At 39.8% G+C, this 17,130-nt stretch overlaps 2 protein-coding genes across 2 annotated transcripts; both read right to left on the reverse strand.

Annotated features, from left to right (window-relative positions):
* Window positions 1–901: 901 nt before the first annotated feature.
* dnaaf4 (dynein axonemal assembly factor 4) lies at window positions 902–9,427 on the reverse strand. Its single transcript, XM_034305149.2, has 9 exons — window positions 8,752–9,427; window positions 7,152–7,299; window positions 6,934–7,064; window positions 5,711–5,936; window positions 4,379–4,515; window positions 3,146–3,255; window positions 2,563–2,716; window positions 2,286–2,391; window positions 902–1,176 (listed from the first exon to the last, which is right to left on the reverse strand). The coding sequence occupies exons 1-9, from the start codon at window positions 9,001–9,003 to the stop codon at window positions 1,040–1,042; spliced, it is 1,401 nt and encodes a 466-aa protein (XP_034161040.2). The 5' UTR covers window positions 9,004–9,427; the 3' UTR covers window positions 902–1,039.
* A 1,208-nt stretch (window positions 9,428–10,635) lies between these two features.
* On the reverse strand, window positions 10,636–16,150 carry pygo1 (pygopus family PHD finger 1). Its single transcript, XM_026927388.3, has 3 exons — window positions 15,589–16,150; window positions 14,988–15,073; window positions 10,636–14,107 (listed from the first exon to the last, which is right to left on the reverse strand). The coding sequence occupies exons 1-3, from the start codon at window positions 15,635–15,637 to the stop codon at window positions 12,983–12,985; spliced, it is 1,260 nt and encodes a 419-aa protein (XP_026783189.3). The 5' UTR covers window positions 15,638–16,150; the 3' UTR covers window positions 10,636–12,982.
* Between the last annotated feature and the right edge of the window lie 980 nt (window positions 16,151–17,130).

Genomic DNA, 17,130 nt, shown 5'->3' on the forward strand with positions numbered 1-17,130 from the left:
AAGCGCTATACAAATAAAATTGTATTAAAACTAAAAACCACTAAACGTTCGGTTTTGTAATGCGTACTTTTGTGTGATTCGTATTGTGATCGGACAGTTTGTGTTTTGTCTATTTATTTTTAGTTTCTCCTCTGAACTCATGTTTTGGGGGGAAAAAAAGATGATGACAGCGTAAATAATCCACCTCGTTCACGTTCAGTATTTCTCTTACGCCTTCTCAGCCACTGCTAATGACGTCTTACGGATGTGTGTGAACACTTTCAGCTCAAAAGGAGATCAGATCTAGGGGGCGTGTCAGTATGTGTGATCACATGACAGGACTGTCACTGATAGGCTGCACGAATCTACAGTCTGGACTAGAAAGAAATCAGCCCCAGCCTCATGTCTCACTTCTTCACATCATTGTGTGTGTGTGTGTGTTTTTGACCCCTGTTGGTGGTGCTGTTGCGCTCATTTCCACAAAAGTCCAAAATAATTGACTTTAAGACATTTGTTAAGAGCAAATAATCTGATATGGATGCAAAAGATAAAAGCCATAGTGATAGAAAGACAGGGAAGCTTATTCCTGCTAGCATCCTGTGTGATATATATATATATATATATATATATATATATATATATATATATATATGATATAAGCTGTAATGAAGTGAGTTGGGATTTAACTGGAGGAAGTAGTTTGAAACGCTTTCTTTCTAAAGAGCTGGATCATCTGCATCCACTAATTGCCCTCTGTTTAAAATAAAAACTGTGGGAGATCTGAAACAAAGCCATTTCAGGACTGCTTTAAACTGCGGCACATAATCACAGACTCAGCTGAAATGATTCCTATAAATAAAAAGGGTGTATATATTATTACACATGACCTTAAGACACAAAAGACAAACAAACTACACTGTAGTGTTGGTAAAAAAATAATAATTATAAGCAATGAAATGCAGTAAATCGATACAGCTTTAAATCAAGAACACTGCTGGTGTTATAAAAGACAAAGCAAGCTATCATCACTCATGTTTAGGACTCAGTAAGACACGTTTGCCTATTCCCTCGCGGACGCTGTCGGTCGTGCTGAGCTCGGTCCGGTGCCTTGAACGATCTGCCGGATCTTCTCGGTGTCTGCCTGCAGAGCCTGGTGGTGTGGATCGATCCTGAGAGCAGCCTGGTAGTCCTGAAGCCCTGCGGATTAAACGGGAAAACAGTCAGGCTGCTGTGATTGTGGTTTCGATCTGATGCTAACGAGCATGCTCGATTTTCACAGTATTAAAGAGCAATGTGGAATAAAGAGGGTTCACAACTTTCAGGCTTTCATCACTAACTGTAACATGCTCCTGATTTTTGTAAAATCTGAAGCCAGATATTTCATTTTCTTGCATTTTCACTTAGCAGCCCGTGGCTCTAGGAGTAATTAAGTAAACTTAGCTTTTCACAGTACAGCAGTCTGGATATAACACGCAGAGTTAACGTCTCTACATGCATTGTGCATCTAAATCTGCTGCCAATTCAAGCAAGATACCTGCAGTATACCCGTCATGGCACACCTGGCAGTGTCACAAAAACGTGAAGGAGGCGTGGCCTTTGTGTCTGTCAATCTAAGTGAAGGAGGCGTGGCCTTTGTGTCTGTCAGTCTAAGTGAAGGAGGCGTGGCCTTTGTGTCTGTCATGGTGAAGGAGGCGTGGCCTTTGTGTCTGTCTTGGTGAAGGAGGCGTGGCCTTTGTGTCTGTCAGTCCAAGTGAAGGAGGCGTGGCCTTTGTGCCTGTCAGTCTAAGTGAAGGAGGCGTGGCCTTTGTGTCTGTCAGTCCAAGTGAAGGAGGCGTGGCCTTTGTGTCTGTCAGTCCAAGTGAAGGAGGCGTGGCCTTTGTGTCTGTCATAGTGAAGGAGGCGTGGCCTTTATGTCTGTCTTGGTGAAGGAGGCGTGGCCTTTGTGTCTGTCATAGTGAAGGAGGCATGGCCTTTGTGTCTGTCATAGTGAAGGAGGCGTGGCCTTTGTGTCTATCAGTTCTAGTAAAGGAGGCGTGGCCTTTGTGTATGTCTTAGTAAAGGAGGCGTGGCCTTTGTGTATGTCTTAGTGAAGGAGGCGTGGCCTGAACAATCTGTGCAATACTGAACTGCACTGAATAACACTTATGACACTAAACCAGCACTAAACTCCATTATGTTGAATCACTGTAACTTTCATGCTTCAGATCATTGGTGATGTCAGGAGATGTTCATCGTACAGCCTCAGCCGAAGAGTTCCACAGGTTTATGAATGTTTGTGTGGCTCTGGGTTCTGATGTAAACTGTACCTTCCACATAGAGCTCGAGCTGACAGAAAGCTGTTCCTCTCCTCACGTGGGCCTTCATCCGGGCCGCAGCGTTATCAGAGACCGCCGGCGTGAGCAGCTCCAGAGCCTACAACAATAAAACCAGCAGCACAGCAGACTTTAATCTACACTAATCTAAAGCCTTAACAACATACACAGTACTAGGAAAATATATAACTGTATAATGCAGTACTTAGTATTACGAAACGTACTTCATGCAAAATCCACAGACCAACACAGTGAAGAGGAAAAGTCTGACCTGAGAACTGTCCTCGATGGCTTTGTGAAGATTTCTCAGCTTCAGATGACAAGCTGCTCGGTTGGAGAACAGAGCAGGAATCCGGCGGTTGAGTTTGATGGCCAGGTCGTAGGCGTTGAGCGCGGCCTGATAGTTCTCCATGGTGAAGAATTTACTGCAGAACACAGGACAGGAACGTCACGGAAGAAGTATAAAACAGCCCTGATTCCAGCAGCTGTAACATCTGTCATCTGAGCTCAGTGCAGTTCTGTTATTACTGAGGAGCTCTAGCAAGACGTAAACACGTGCTAAGTAAAGTTTGGAGGCATGCCATAATTCTGCTGCTCATTTATAATAAAAAATAGACTTTTTTAAAATGAACTCTTTATTTTAAAGAAAGTGGAATATACATGAGGCAGAAAAGTAGCAAACTTCCATTTTGTTCTATTTCAGCTCTCAATATGATTGATGTGTGTGAGAAGGAGGTGCTGTGATCCGTTTTGTGTGTGTTTGTGTGTGTGTGTGTGTGTGAGTGAGTGTGTGTGTGAGTGTGTGAGTGTGTGAGTGTGTGTGTGTGTGTGTGTGTGTGTTGAGTAATACATACTCTCCTTTATCCTTGAGCCAGTCAGGGTTTCTCTCCTCCTCCTTCAGATCATCCAGCTCGGTGAGATCAGCGTTCACCGCCCGTCTCGCTTCGGCCTGCTTCCTGAGCCACTACTCTCACACACACACACACACACACACACACACACAAACACACAATTTCACTTTCACTTAACACCTACAATTAAATAACTTCCAGTAAACACCTAGGGCACTTTAGGAAACGTCCCAAATGCAGGAAATCCTGAAATACCAAATGACACGGTGCTTAGATTCCATGCAGTGTTTATACGGTGTCTTATAACAGCCTGTGTGCAATGACATAACGCACTGTGAGTGTTTACTGCTGGTTTGTAAATTTATAAGACACAAATCTTTCATCGTGTGCACTGTGTGAGGCTTTAGCTGACCATACTGATTTATGTGGAGCATGAAAGTGAAGAATGAGGAGAAAATCACAGAAATGTTTGCCAAATTTCGACTTGGTTTTTGTAAACATTCACACACAACTTTGTATCAAAAGATTGATATTTTTAAGACTGTTGTGTGCAAAACCAAACCAAACTAAAAATTCCTGCCAAGTTTAGAAAAGCGTTGCTGAGTTTCTTCGTGATAATAAACGCTATAAATTACCAAGCATGTTCACGGGACATTAAGATTTAACACCTGCCCACAAAACTGCATAAAATGCAAAGACAGCTAAAAAAAAAACATCAAAAATTCTGACTAAACAGCGAAACAGCATCTTCTAACACGATGTAAGCTAAATCTTCCACTAATGCTACTCTTTTTTCCTTTTATAGGGTGCCATTACTTTTGTTCTAATTGACCTAATTGACCTTCTAGTCTTATTTGTCTTAATTTATGGATTTGTTTTGGATTTCTTTCTTTTCAGTGAGTTTCACAAAATGTTCTATTGAAAAATAATAAAACATCATACGACATTTATACGATTCGAAGTCGATCAGTCGACGTTATAAATAAACATATGTGATCTCAGGAGTGAAACATAAGATGTACGAATTTTTATAAACATCACATTTCTTGTGTAATCTATTGTTCTTTTGTTTCCTTGATGAACGTCGCTTGTCCAGCATGACTAATAAAAACACCAACACTAGCATTCGGGACACACCCGCTATCTTTCCTCACACTGTTGTAATGACACAGCAGTGCTGGGCGTGTGAGTGATTACAGAGTATTAGTGGATGTGTTTAGAAAAGATAAAAAGCACCTCTTCTTCCTCGGGGATGCAAGACTCTCGTGAGGGCGTGGGGAAGACACGAGGAGTGAAGCTGACCTTAATGCAGCCCGCTGATCTCGGAGCAGGAAGATCCGCCTGTTTGCACTTTTTCCCTCCGTTTATCTCACCTGAGGGGAAACTTTATTAGCTTAGCACTAATCAGATATTTCACAGAGTCGTCAAACCACAGCGAACAAAAATGTGAAAAAAGATAAAAATTTATGTTTCTGGACACAATCTGAAGTTGAAAAAAAATCAATAATAATATTGGATTATTTGATATTTATTTCTGAGCCTGTGAAAATGGAGGGACTCTGTAAAAAAAAAATGGCTGTAATTCCTAAACAGTTAATGCAATATTTTTTGTTAAACCTCTTGAATTAAAGCTGAAATTCTACACTTCAATCTCATCTTGATTTCTTCATTTCAAATCCACTGTGGTGGTGTACAGAGGCAAAATTACCAAAACTGTGTCACTGTCCAAATACTTATGGCCCTGACTGTATACACAAATTTCTCCTCTCTCCATGCAAAGTGGGCGGGGCTAATCTTGGATAAATGTCACATGCACTAAGTAAAGAATAAAACACTCCATATGTCATGCTGTTATGGGAAAGCAATCAACATCGGGGTGGTGTGATGAAGCGGAGCTACCGTTACTACCCTGTCGTTGATTATTTTCCTATAACAGCACGTCCTGAAGTGTTTTATTCCTCTTACACCACAGCAGTTTGTCAATGATTAACATTTCGATTAACTGGAAAAAAAAAACAAACATGTCATACTTTTTTATCCATTTATAGCTATATTTAAGTTAGTTCCTGTTCTCACTTACGTTATAGCAGCTATAAACAGTCGTTCCTTCACCAGCCGCTCTTTTTTCTCTCTCTTTAATTTAATAAGACAAAAAAAATCGCAGCTTGTCCTGTTACTGAGAAACTCTAAAGCATAAACTCCTCTGTGTTGAAAAACGTAACGTTTTAGCAGCTTTACCTCTGATTGTTACAGAGTGCTGACACTGGAGACTCCTTCTATAAATAATAAAATAAAATAAAGTAAATAAAAAACTGAACCATATCAACTTTTTTTTTTTTTTTTTTTTTTTTTTTTTTATGTGTAGCGTCTGCTATATAAGTCCCTGTGAATAAGCGGTTACTATAGAAACGATAACGTATTAGAACGAGCAGATTAATATAAAACTGTCACAAAATTAATCAACACCTTCTGACCAATCAGAATCCAGAATTGATCAGCGAGGTGGAGTTTTATAATATACTGAATCACAGAACATGAATCAGGTGAGGTTTTTTTTTTTTTTTTAACCTTCAGGTCTGCTCGGGTTTCGTGCAGGTGTTATAATCTTCTCAGGCTTTCTGTGCTGATGAATTAATTTTGTTTCCTGCGCGGCTGCTTCCTGTTGCCTTCGTCGAGCCTCTTCTTCCTCTTCTGCTTCCCTCTGCTTCTCTTTCCAGGCCTCCAGTTCCTTCACGGCTCTCTCACACTCTTCATCCTTCATCCTCTGGATTCTCGCTCGCTCCTCTTCCTCAATCTGCAACACAGAAATCTAATAAGTACCTCAAACCTACAGCTCTGAAAGTGTGTACACGAGAATAAAATACACACACCTGTCTAATTTATCTCAGATGTTCTTGGTTTAAACCAAGCTTGCTGTCTGTTCAATCTGCTCAAATTAACTTTAAAGAAACGTTCTTTATTTATTAAACGTTTAGATTTTATACAAATGGACGCCATCTCAGGAGACGCATCTTAATCAGAGGCATTGCTTTTCTCAAGAATTAAATTTTTTTATAAATAAAGAGTAGTGTAAGTGTAGGAGGTGAGCGCTCAGTCAGCTTATCCTTCAAACTGTGGGCAAGTTTTCCTTACACGAAATGAACAAATGAACAAATTTAATAAAAATATAGGCGTTATTTAATTAATCAGAGCACGATATAAGAAAAAAACTAAAACTAAAACGCTAGATAATACAATGTGCTGGATCAAGTGCTATTCTAAGTGCTGATGAATGATGAGTGTGGAAGCCATTTTGTTACATTAAACCAGTGATGAATGTGATGAATACAATTAGGATTATTCATGCCTCGATATATTAGTGATATACAAGACTCCTGTTAGATTTATTTCAACGCTCGCCATCTTCTCATCCGTATATAATGAAATTAGTGTTTTTATTTTTATATTTTTAAATTGTCTTGTGTTTTTATGTTGCACTTATGTTTCTTCAGTCCGTATTTTCTATCCCTGATTTTTTCGGCTTTAAAGGCAGCGGTCAAGGCGCTATTAAAAAAACTCCACCTTGAACGCTTCTACTCAAGAAATATCTGGTAAGAGCGTTGTTATGGTTACCGTGTGCACATCACAAGAGCCACTTTGGCAAGTTTGAAAGCAACCTAAAGCTTAATTTTTCTCCAGCTGAGCCAATGTGCCCACTGTAAAGTGCCTCAGGAGCAGAAACATCAGATTATTGTGCAGTGTCAGGAACTTGTTGCTGTCAGCTAATAAGATTATGATGATCCTTCTCCAACCTTCATCATGGTCTCCAGTGCGTACTTCCTCTCCTGATGAATCCTCAGGGCTTTCGCTTCCTCTTTCTCCATCGCCTTCTTCTGGCTTTTGATGATGGCTCCTTCTCGAATCTCTCTCTGTTTGTCTTTGTCTGGAACATTTACGTAGATAAGGATAAGTTCAATGTCACAGCAGATCCCCTGCATGACGAGTTACTGTAAGAATGAACTTCACACACCGATGTTCACACTGAGCTGCTCCCAGACGCCTTGTTTCATTTTGGGCAGTGTGAAAAGCGCAACGCCGTTTCCGATTTTCGCTACACTTTTCTCTTCGTCTATTGGCTCGAAGAAGAAGACCTCGAACAGAAACGGAGGGAAACTGACCTGAGAAAATAAAGAGACACCGCTGTTAATGTCGAAATGTCTGATTCGCTCGAGATTCAGCCTTACGTGAGGAATAAAACACTCCGTGTCACGCAGTTAGAAGAAAATAATCAGCGAAGGGGTGGTGTGATGAAGAGGAGTTACTCTTTTCAACCTGAGACACATCACTATGTGTTTTATTCCTTTTACACCACAGCAATTTGCCAACGATTACACATTTGTATCTATTAAAGAATGACAAATTGTACTTTTTATCTGTTTATAATTACATTTAATGGGGTGGAAGGTCTACAAAACAAGTTAATTTCTGTTATCACTTACAGTATGTCATCTATCTATCCATCTATCTATCTATCTATCTACAGTTCTGTGTAAAAGTCTTAGGCACATGCAAAGAAATGCTGTAGAGCAAAGATGCCTTCAAATATAATGAAACTAAATGTTTCTGCTTTAAAAAAATCCTATAAAGAGCAGTAAACAGTAATAAATGAAACAAAGTCAATATTTGGTGTGACGATCCTTCACTTTAAAAAATAAAGCAGTATCTGAGGTGCAGTGTGTGCAGTTTTATAAGGAAATGAGCTGGAAGTGTTACTGAGCATCTTGCAGAAGCAGCCACAGTTCTTCTGGAGACTTTGACTGTCGACTCGCTTCTTATTTCTGCAGCGAAACCCAGCAGCCTTCATTCTGTTTTTATCTGAAAAGTGTCTCTTATGGAATCTGTTGCTTTCTTTACTGACATACAAACATTCTTCTGTAACATTTCATTGTGTGCTGGAAAACTAATGTTTGGAATCTAAAATGTTTTTATACCGAATCAATAATGTAGAAGTCAGAAAATAAACATCTATAACAAATAGGCTGCCTAAGACGTTTGCACAGTAACTGTGTGTATCTAACGCTAGTCTCAATAAGACTTCCCTTTTAATTAGCAATTAAAAATTAAACAAATATGTTTCCCTCACAATAATATAAAGCCAGGTGGTCTGAGATGATATTATTATTACTATTATTATTATTATTATTATTATTATATAATATATTATATTATATATTTCAGCTGGTTGTATAGATTTACTTAGTATAATAATAATAAGCTTTTGTGGCTTGTCACTGGTTCATTTTGTAATCTGTGTGTAATCTACACAAGTGAATATCTCATCAAAGCTATGTAGTATTTCCTGTTACAAGAAACAGTAAGATAAATATGTGATTATTAAACCTATTTCTAGACATTTCTGTTTGTTCTATTAAAAACTTATTAGCAAAACTTAAAATTTAAAATAATCTAAAAATAATAAATCATTTCACTTCCTAAGATATGATTGTTGCAGTGTAAATAAAGATAAATCCATCTCATAAATCTATTTTTTTTTTTTTTCCCACTAAATATTTCTAGTTTTATTGTGTTGTCACTTCCGGAAGGTCAACTTCCGGAACTTCTCAGCTCACCTTCAGGTATTCCTCCGTGCACAAAACGTCCACTTTCCCCGGTTTAACGGCTTTTAACGGCACGCGGATGAACACCGAGCTCTCGGTCTGGGTCCAGGTGTGATCTCTGATCAGAAGCGGCATGATGAAGATGATGAAGATGATGAAGATGAAGAATCCTGGGAGAACTCTCACTAGCTTCTTCAGCTGTTTGTTTACAAAGCAGGCCCGTGGAAAGCGCGTCGTTGCTATGACGACGTCCTTTGTTGCCATGGGAGCGCTAAAGGCTGAATCCCAAACATGAGTGCTAGTGAAAATATAAACACACACACACACACACACACACACACACTGTAGTCTCAAACAGGTTTAAATTCACTGAGAGAGACGCTACAGGTGAACTTCCGGTTGAAAAGAAAAAAAAAGAGCATAATATATATTTTCTTTATTTGCGGCAGCAGCAGCAGAGTGTAAACAAATCTGACATTATCTCAGAATTCTGATTTATTATGTCGAAATTGTGAATTACCACAAAATTATGACTTACGTGAGCATTCTGTCAGAAATCCGACATGTCGAAATTCTGATTTATCTAAAAGTTCTGATTTATTATTTTAAAATTCTGACTTATGTCCATTTCAGATTTATCTCAAAATTCTGTTTTATCTCAAAATTCTGATTATCTCAAGATTGATTTATCTCAAAATTCTGTTTTATCTCAAAATTCTGATTATCTCAAAATTGTTTTATCTCAAAATTCTGATTTAGATTAAAATTTTGATTTATCTCAAAATTCTGATTATCTCAAAAAAAATTTGTTCAAATTCTGATTATCTCAAAATTGTTTTATCTCAAAATTCTGATTATCTCAAAATTGTTTTATCTCAAAATTCTGATTATCTCAAAATTCTGATTTATCTCAAAATTCTAATTTAGGTTAAAATTCTCTTATTATCTCAAAATCTGACTCATCTTAAAATTATGATTTATCATCTTATTTAGTCTTATCTCAAAATTACATTATCTATAAATTATGACGTCAAAATTCTGACTGGAACTGTAAGAACCAGAACACCGACTGCACCCCAGACCTCCTCGACATCCCAACATCAGCGCCTGACCTCACTAATGCTCTTGTAGCTGAATGAACACAAATCCCCACAGCCACGCTCCAACATCTAGTGGAAAGCTTCCCAGAAGAGTGGAGCTTATTATAACAGCAAACACAGGGGAATAAATCTGGAATGAGACGTTCAACAGGAACATATGGGTGTGATGGTCAGGGGTGCACATACTTTTGGCCTTATAGTGTGTAGCTAACATCAGTTAAATAAATTTAAATAAAGTCAGCAATGTCAGAGAAGAGAAAAAAAGGCTGAATACAAATGTAAAATATGAAGACAACGAGGTGACAAAACTTAACAAGTAAAACTTTACAAATAGTTTATGTTAATAATAATTAGAAACTAAGTTTTAGTTAAAAGATTGTTATATGGCTGTGATGGTCAGGGGTGCACAAACTTTTGGCTTTATGGTGTATATCATAAATGTTTGGCTTATTATATATATATATATATATATATATATATATATATATATATATAAATGCATAATTATTTAGATCACATTCAGAAAATGAAACCAAACGCACTAAACATCATCTTCTTGGTCTTGTCTTAAGGGTGTACAAACTTTTGCACTTATTAAACAATTAACAATTGTGAATATGAAGGGAAAAGCAGTCTGTTCATCACAGGAGCAGATGATGATGATGACGATGATGATGATGATGATGATGAGACTCTACATGGTCATTTTCATCATACAATAAGGTCAAGTGTAAAAATGTATTATTATAATAATAATAATAATAATAATAATAATAATAATAATAAAACTCGGAGATGATATAAATCCATTTATTTACCATCCATAAATCCTGGACTGATAGACTCTGTGCAATTTCTTCGACCTTCAAGTAACAAACCCTCATATAAAACAGAATAAACCAGTAAAAGAAATGCCATTAAATGATCATCAAAGAGGATTTAAAAGCATTTTAGTGCACACGCTAAATAATAAGTGTGCGTTATTATTATCATTATTATTGTCATCGCAGCTCTTCTCTCTCTCTCTCTCTCTCTCTGCTACATTAATCACAATTACATTAAGAAATAATAATAAATGGCACACTGGAGGAAACATCTGGCAAAAGGAGATCAACGCAGCAAAGCCAAGTGCGTACAGAGCACAAGCAAAGCGGAAACGTTCGCTAAGACTCGACGACTCGACGAAATCGATTCTAAAACGATCATCGCTACATTCAGCGCCGCAAAACTCTTCATCCTTCATTCGCTCCTCTGACGTGATGATTTTGTTCAATTACAAAAAAGAGAGCATGTGTGAATTCAGTGAGCGTTTTTTTTTTTCTTCCTCCCTCAGGCGCTTAGGGAATTTAATAAATACGATAATCGATACGATAGCTAATGAAGCGATTAAACTGTCATGTAGAACACGTCTGGATTTCGTTCCGCAGAAAAATCTGCACTTAAAATCCAAACATGTACGATGACGTGACGAAAAAGTGACTGGAAAGTAGAAGCGGGGAAGAAAACTTTAATGTAATCTTCTTCTTCTTATTATTATTATTATTAATATTTTTAAATAAATTTTCAGAATTTCCAACCAACACATGCTGACAGTATTGCAACAATTTATCGTGATATTGATATCGGTATCGGTATCGATATCATCATCTCTTCTTCCTCAACTGGAAACATAATCACACCGTTAAAAGTGTTTAAAGCGTTAAAAATACTGACATTCGGTTCAACATAAACGCGTTCGCGCTCTGAGTATCACAGATGATTCGTGAGTTTGAATCCTGATGATGCTACATCCGTCCGTGGCCGGGAGTCTGAGAGGCCGTAATTGGCTGTGCTCTCTGGGTGGGCGGGGCATCCACACACACTCTCTCTCTCTCTCTCTCTCTCCTGTCAATCACAGCGATACATTGTAGCTGTCTGTGAGCTCAAGTATGAGGAAGAGGGCAGATAGCTCCACCCTGTCGAGTGATACAGGAGAGCTGGATCAGGGGCGGGAATCCGTCAGGAACAAATAAGGAAAAAAAATGTGAGGACAAAAAAAAATACTGACGTTAGAATGAATTTCTACAGCTGAAGATGGAGATAACGGTTTTGTGCAGGTGACAGGAAGACATCTGACCTCCGATGTCATGGCTCTAGAGCAACGCAAACCCCAACGTCAGTATTTATTTATCACGACTTCGGTGCAACCGTGAGAGATTTTACAGAACGAGTCTTGCTTTATGAATCGCAAATCCATGTTGAGATTGTAAATGCAACTGAAGTTTCGTGAGTTCACTCCTAATCCTGATTTTTATTTCTTTACCCCACACACACACACACACACACACACACACACACACACACACACACACACACACACACACGCTAGTTAATTTACTGATAATGCTATTAGGGCCGGGCGATATGACAAAAATATCATCATGATATGATTACAATACTTGACTCCGTTTCTACGATACACACTTTGCATCATGATACATACTGCACAGTAGTATTGCATATTTTTTTTATTATTTTGAAAAACAGAATTTAATGATATTTTAGTGTCTATAACAATAAATTAACACTCAAAAGGCAGTGGGGGAAAAAATCTGATTAAAAAAAAATATTTTACCCTTTTAAGGATTTAAAACTGTACAAAATTTTTAACATCAAATCACCTGCTTGTAATTTTCCTTTTAAATATGTTATATCTCAGAAACGTTACAAAATTCATCACTGTATTGAAATGATTTTGTCACATTCCCCCAGACTTTCTCGCTACTTTAACATTTTCAACGTGCAGCTGCTGTAAGATAAAGGGGCGGGGCTTAAACCAACAAATAACTTAGAACTGAGTGATGAGAAATGAGTTACGCTTTTTCTAATCGAATGTCTCGCTTTATGTACCGGTTACGTTTAGGTTCCTTCAGCGATAAACAGGAATCGTGGCTGCGTCAGGATGCAGATTGAACGAAAGCAGGCGTGGATTTGCGATTTATAAAGTTACAATTTTGCCATTTTTCATGGCACATTATTTTTGACATCTGAAGAAAACCCAGAGAAAGCAAAAAAGATCTGCAGGTTAAAATGTTGAAAACACACACACACGCGCACACACACACACACACACACACACACACACACACACACACACGCATCGTTCAGGTTTGTCCCTCGCTGTTTGCCGTAGCCGAGCCGGACGCCTCCCTCGTTTTGAGCAGCTGCACTCCTTCTTTCTCGTCCATGCAGGCGTCGCAGCCCCACACGGCGGCCGCCTCGGCCGTCAGCAGGTTGTAGGCCGTCTCCGTCATTCCCGTACACACGCGGTGGAACCACTTCTGACACGAGGCCTCGCACAAGATGGCCTCCTGATCATCGTTCACTTCACCCAGGCAGATCCCGCACGGGTACATGGGCTCTGAGGGGGCGGAGCCACTCAAACGATTTCTCTTGCTATTGGCCGAGCCGGTTTTGCTGTTCGCGGGCCGCCGGTTTCTCTCGGCGCTGTTCTCCGTGACAGGTTGAGGAGACTTCTTTAGCGGTTCGGTGTTGGGGTGGAGGACACCGTTGATCTTCTCCACACCTCCTTCTGCATTAGATCTGTTTTTGCCTTTAAGCTCCGCCTGACTCTCTTGAGCTCCGCCCTCTTCCAAGATCTGGTTCGGTTTCCGTGGAGGCGTAGCGTTCTTATTCCCGCTCTCGCCCAGTTCCTGTTTGGGCGTCGTAGGCTGGGCGAAGTTCAGTCCAGGGCTCATATCCGGGCCGGATTTCACCGCAGCTGCAGGACGATTCCCTCCTATAGTCGCCTCTGGGCTGAACATCGGATCGGGGCCGTGGTTCTGGTTCATGCTGGAGAGAGAAAGCTGGCTGATGTTCTCTCCAGGACCCGGTCTGAAGTGCTGGTGCATGCCGCCGTTGTTATTAAACATGGGCTGATTAGCGAAGGCCGGGTTCTCCGGATGCGCGTAGTTGAACCCAGGCGCTCGGTTAAAGCCCATCGGGCCCATCGGGTTCTGGGCGAACGGGTGAGGCTGGTTCCGGATCTGAAACGGGGACCCAAAAGGAGCGGGCATCCTGTTCTGGAAGTGCGGTACCATCCGGGGCGGCCCATAACCACTGAACCCCGGGTAGTGAGACGGGCCGAAGTAGGGGTTGGTGTGGTTCGGGGGTTTCAGAGACGCAGGAGGAGAGTTGTAGTTATCGTCGAACGGGTTGGAAGCCACCAGGTGATCCGAGCTCGGGTTCGGAGGAGGCGCATATTCAGAGAGCGGCGCGAACGACGGAGCCTGAGGAGGACAGAGTAGGGGTCAGAGGTTATACACAGGAACACCTTAATCAAGGATCTGTAACTGCATTTACATTGTGAGGCTTGATACACAATGATGATCATTTCCGTGGTTACATCAATCCCCATCAAAATGTCTTTCAACTTTCAACCCGTAGTGCCACCGTGGCCGTAAAAAGCCTCTTTAGATTGTGTCGGGATCGATCGTGTCCTCGCTCTGTCGGCCTCAGTAGGATTCACGGGTATCGTTTGAACGCCGAATGAGTATGAATTTTAGTCTAGCCAAGAAAACGTGTTGCATAACAACAACAACAACAACAACAACAACTTCAGAAATAACATTCGAATCAGATGTAAACAGGAAAATCAGACGCAATCGTACTTCAGAATTAGGACCTCGTTTGAACGTGGTCCGTATCAGATGTGAAAAAAATCCGATACGAGCTGTTTACACGTACGCAGCGATATCCGATCTATGTCAGAAGTCAAAAAAAAAAAAAAAAAAAGGAATTGTTTTACAATGTAAATATTTCGCCTAACTCTCAATCTGTCCAAGTATCTGTCCATCTAATGAGCCATCTGTCTCCCAGTCTATTAGTCTGTATAGTGTATAAATTGTAAGTCTGTTAGTTTATTAATCCGTCCGTCTTTCTTCATCAGTCTGTACGTGTCCTTCTTTTAGAAATCGAAACCTTTCTTCATGTGTAGTTTCAAATGTTCAGTCTCTCACCTTGAGGTGTGAAATTCAGTTTCAGATCGCTCTTTTGCACAGAAAGTTCAAAATTATAACAGTGATCTCTAATGGCACGATTCGAACTCTCTTTACTCCAAGCGTAGAGTTTTATACTTTTATACTGTACACATTAGAAATAATCACCTACCTGTGTGTTTGACTTGCGTTTCTTCTTATCCGGGCTCCCGAGGAGCAAGCCGGGCCCTCCTAAACCATCCAGACCACCGTCACCTCCTGCAAAACACCACCACCACAACAACAACAACAACAACAACAACAACACAACAACAACAACAACAACAACAACTTTTTAATGATGAAATCTCAACGAGATAAACAGAGAGTAAACACACGTAGACTGTAAGGACATGCTCATAGTAATGCACAGTCAAACTTTGGTTAGACTTTTGCTCAGGATTGGCTCAGTGTGTGTGTGTGTGTGTGTGTGTGTGTGTGTGTGTGTGAGTGTGTATGTGAGTGTGTATGAGTGTGTATGAGTGTGTATCCAGCTGTAAACACTCCAAAAGTTCACACACTACTTTCCAAACATTCCCTAAGACACTATATAAATCTAAAATGCTGTTATAGCACACTCCTTATTAAGAAGAATATCTTCAAATAGTTTTCATTACAGGCCTTTAAGAAGGCCCACACACACACACACACACACACACACACACACACACACACACACACACACTGAGCCAGCAAAGCAGTTAGCTAAATATAACGAGGAAAAATCCCATTACCTCTATTTCTTTTGAGCGAGAATGAATCTTTATCCTGCTCCGTGGACATTACAGGACACCTCACATGGCTCTAAGGACTAAAAAATAACCAAAATAAACATTAACTTTAAATGTTGGAGAGATTAAAGTGCCGCTAACTGCTCTTCTTCTTCTTCTTCTTCTTCTTCTCCTTCAGTCCTACTTCAGCAGCAGCAGCAGCAGCAGCAAATCACTGCTCTGTGTGTATGTGTATGTGACATGGACATGGGAAAGCAGCAACTACTATCAAACTTTAGGGAGGAGCCGGTTATTTCACTTCCTTTTAACACATTTTCCCTCACAAAATAAACACAAACTAGTCTTAAGAGTGTCTTAAAGTCGTCCTCGGTGTGTCAGGACGAGTTTAAAACCGCCCTATGTGGTGGATTTGAGGAGGATGTGACTCGGCAGGACAACACGCCACCCCTCTCGCCATTAGCATGTTAGCCTTGTCTCAACTGCCGCGTTTGATGTTCAGACCCTCGAGCTCGCGCTCGCGCAGCGCAGAGCACAGCGACGTTATTACTAAGTGCGTCTCGCGACCCGGGTGATGATGTCACTACTACTACTACGACTACAACTACAACGCGGAAGTGAATTTCATTTGCCGTCAATATTCATTAAAGAAAACTTTTTAACACATTCGTCCTCCAGAATACAAATCATACAAATAATTTAATTGGATTTTCGAAGACTTTTTTTTCGATTTTTCGCTAATTCTAATACATTTGCGAGTTTTAAAAATAAAAAACAAACTACATTTCCCATGATCACCCGCTCTCCAGCATATAGCTAGCGTTAGCATATGGCTAATCTGTGCTAACTAGGAAGTCGTGTGGAGAAGCTGCGGGGTACGTTATAAATAACTGTTCTTAACGTTCAGAAATTTATTTACTTATTTATTTATTTATTTATTTATTTACGTATCGCTAGCTAAGAGCGTAAATGCCCGGATGAGATGGAGCTATCTGATTGGTCCAGGCGACAGCAGCAGTGACTTCCGTTCTCAATTGATTCAGTTCAACAATAAGAATCGACTCTTTCGACTCCCAAATGACTCATTGCCTGTTTCAACCCAAATCTTTTGCTCTTTGCTCCGATTTCGCTGTAATTATTAAACAGACTCGTACTCCACATTTTCCAGTAAACATTCCTATATAAATATTATTGTGTTTACACTTGATTTCTGTTCATTTATTCCTGTAAGTGAAAACAGTCTCGATCTAAATTGTTATGGAGTGCCAAGCAACTCAGATATTTAATAAAATTATTCCATGCACTTAGATTGCTGTTTGCTGTGTATGATGTTAACAGCCTTAGAGTCTATATGTTATAGAGTCTGTATGTTATAAATACAGAACAGTACAGTGATCACATCTATTTCAGCTCTTCAGATATGTGAGTCGGATCAAAGAGTCGACACAGAAGAATCTGATACATATTTATAATGACACCAATAATCAGTCATTATTGATCAATCATGATTAATTGAACATTATACTAGCAGCCATTAGTTAGGCGTGA

This window comes from Pangasianodon hypophthalmus, chromosome 6 (genome assembly GCF_027358585.1).
Source record: "Pangasianodon hypophthalmus isolate fPanHyp1 chromosome 6, fPanHyp1.pri, whole genome shotgun sequence".
NCBI classification, from domain to species: Eukaryota; Metazoa; Chordata; class Actinopteri; order Siluriformes; family Pangasiidae; genus Pangasianodon; species Pangasianodon hypophthalmus.

Excerpts from the sequence above, each read along its gene's own strand:
- pygo1 (XM_026927388.3), bottom strand. The coding sequence starts at position 15,637 with ATGTCCACGGAGCAGGATAAAGATTCATTCTCGCTCAAAAGAAATAGA. Across the intron at positions 15,074-15,588 it reads CTCGCTCAAAAGAAATAGAG|GAGGTGACGGTGGTCTGGAT; the intron begins GTAATGGGATTT and ends GGTGTTTTGCAG. Across the intron at positions 14,108-14,987 it reads AACGCAAGTCAAACACACAG|GCTCCGTCGTTCGCGCCGCT; the intron begins GTAGGTGATTAT and ends TGTCCTCCTCAG.
- dnaaf4 (XM_034305149.2), bottom strand. The coding sequence starts at position 9,003 with ATGGCAACAAAGGACGTCGTCATAGCAACGACGCGCTTTCCACGGGCC. Across the intron at positions 2,717-3,145 it reads TGGCTCAAGGATAAAGGAGA|TAAATTCTTCACCATGGAGA; the intron begins GTATGTATTACT and ends TGTGTTCTGCAG. Across the intron at positions 1,177-2,285 it reads GCTCGAGCTCTATGTGGAAG|GGCTTCAGGACTACCAGGCT; the intron begins GTACAGTTTACA and ends TTTAATCCGCAG.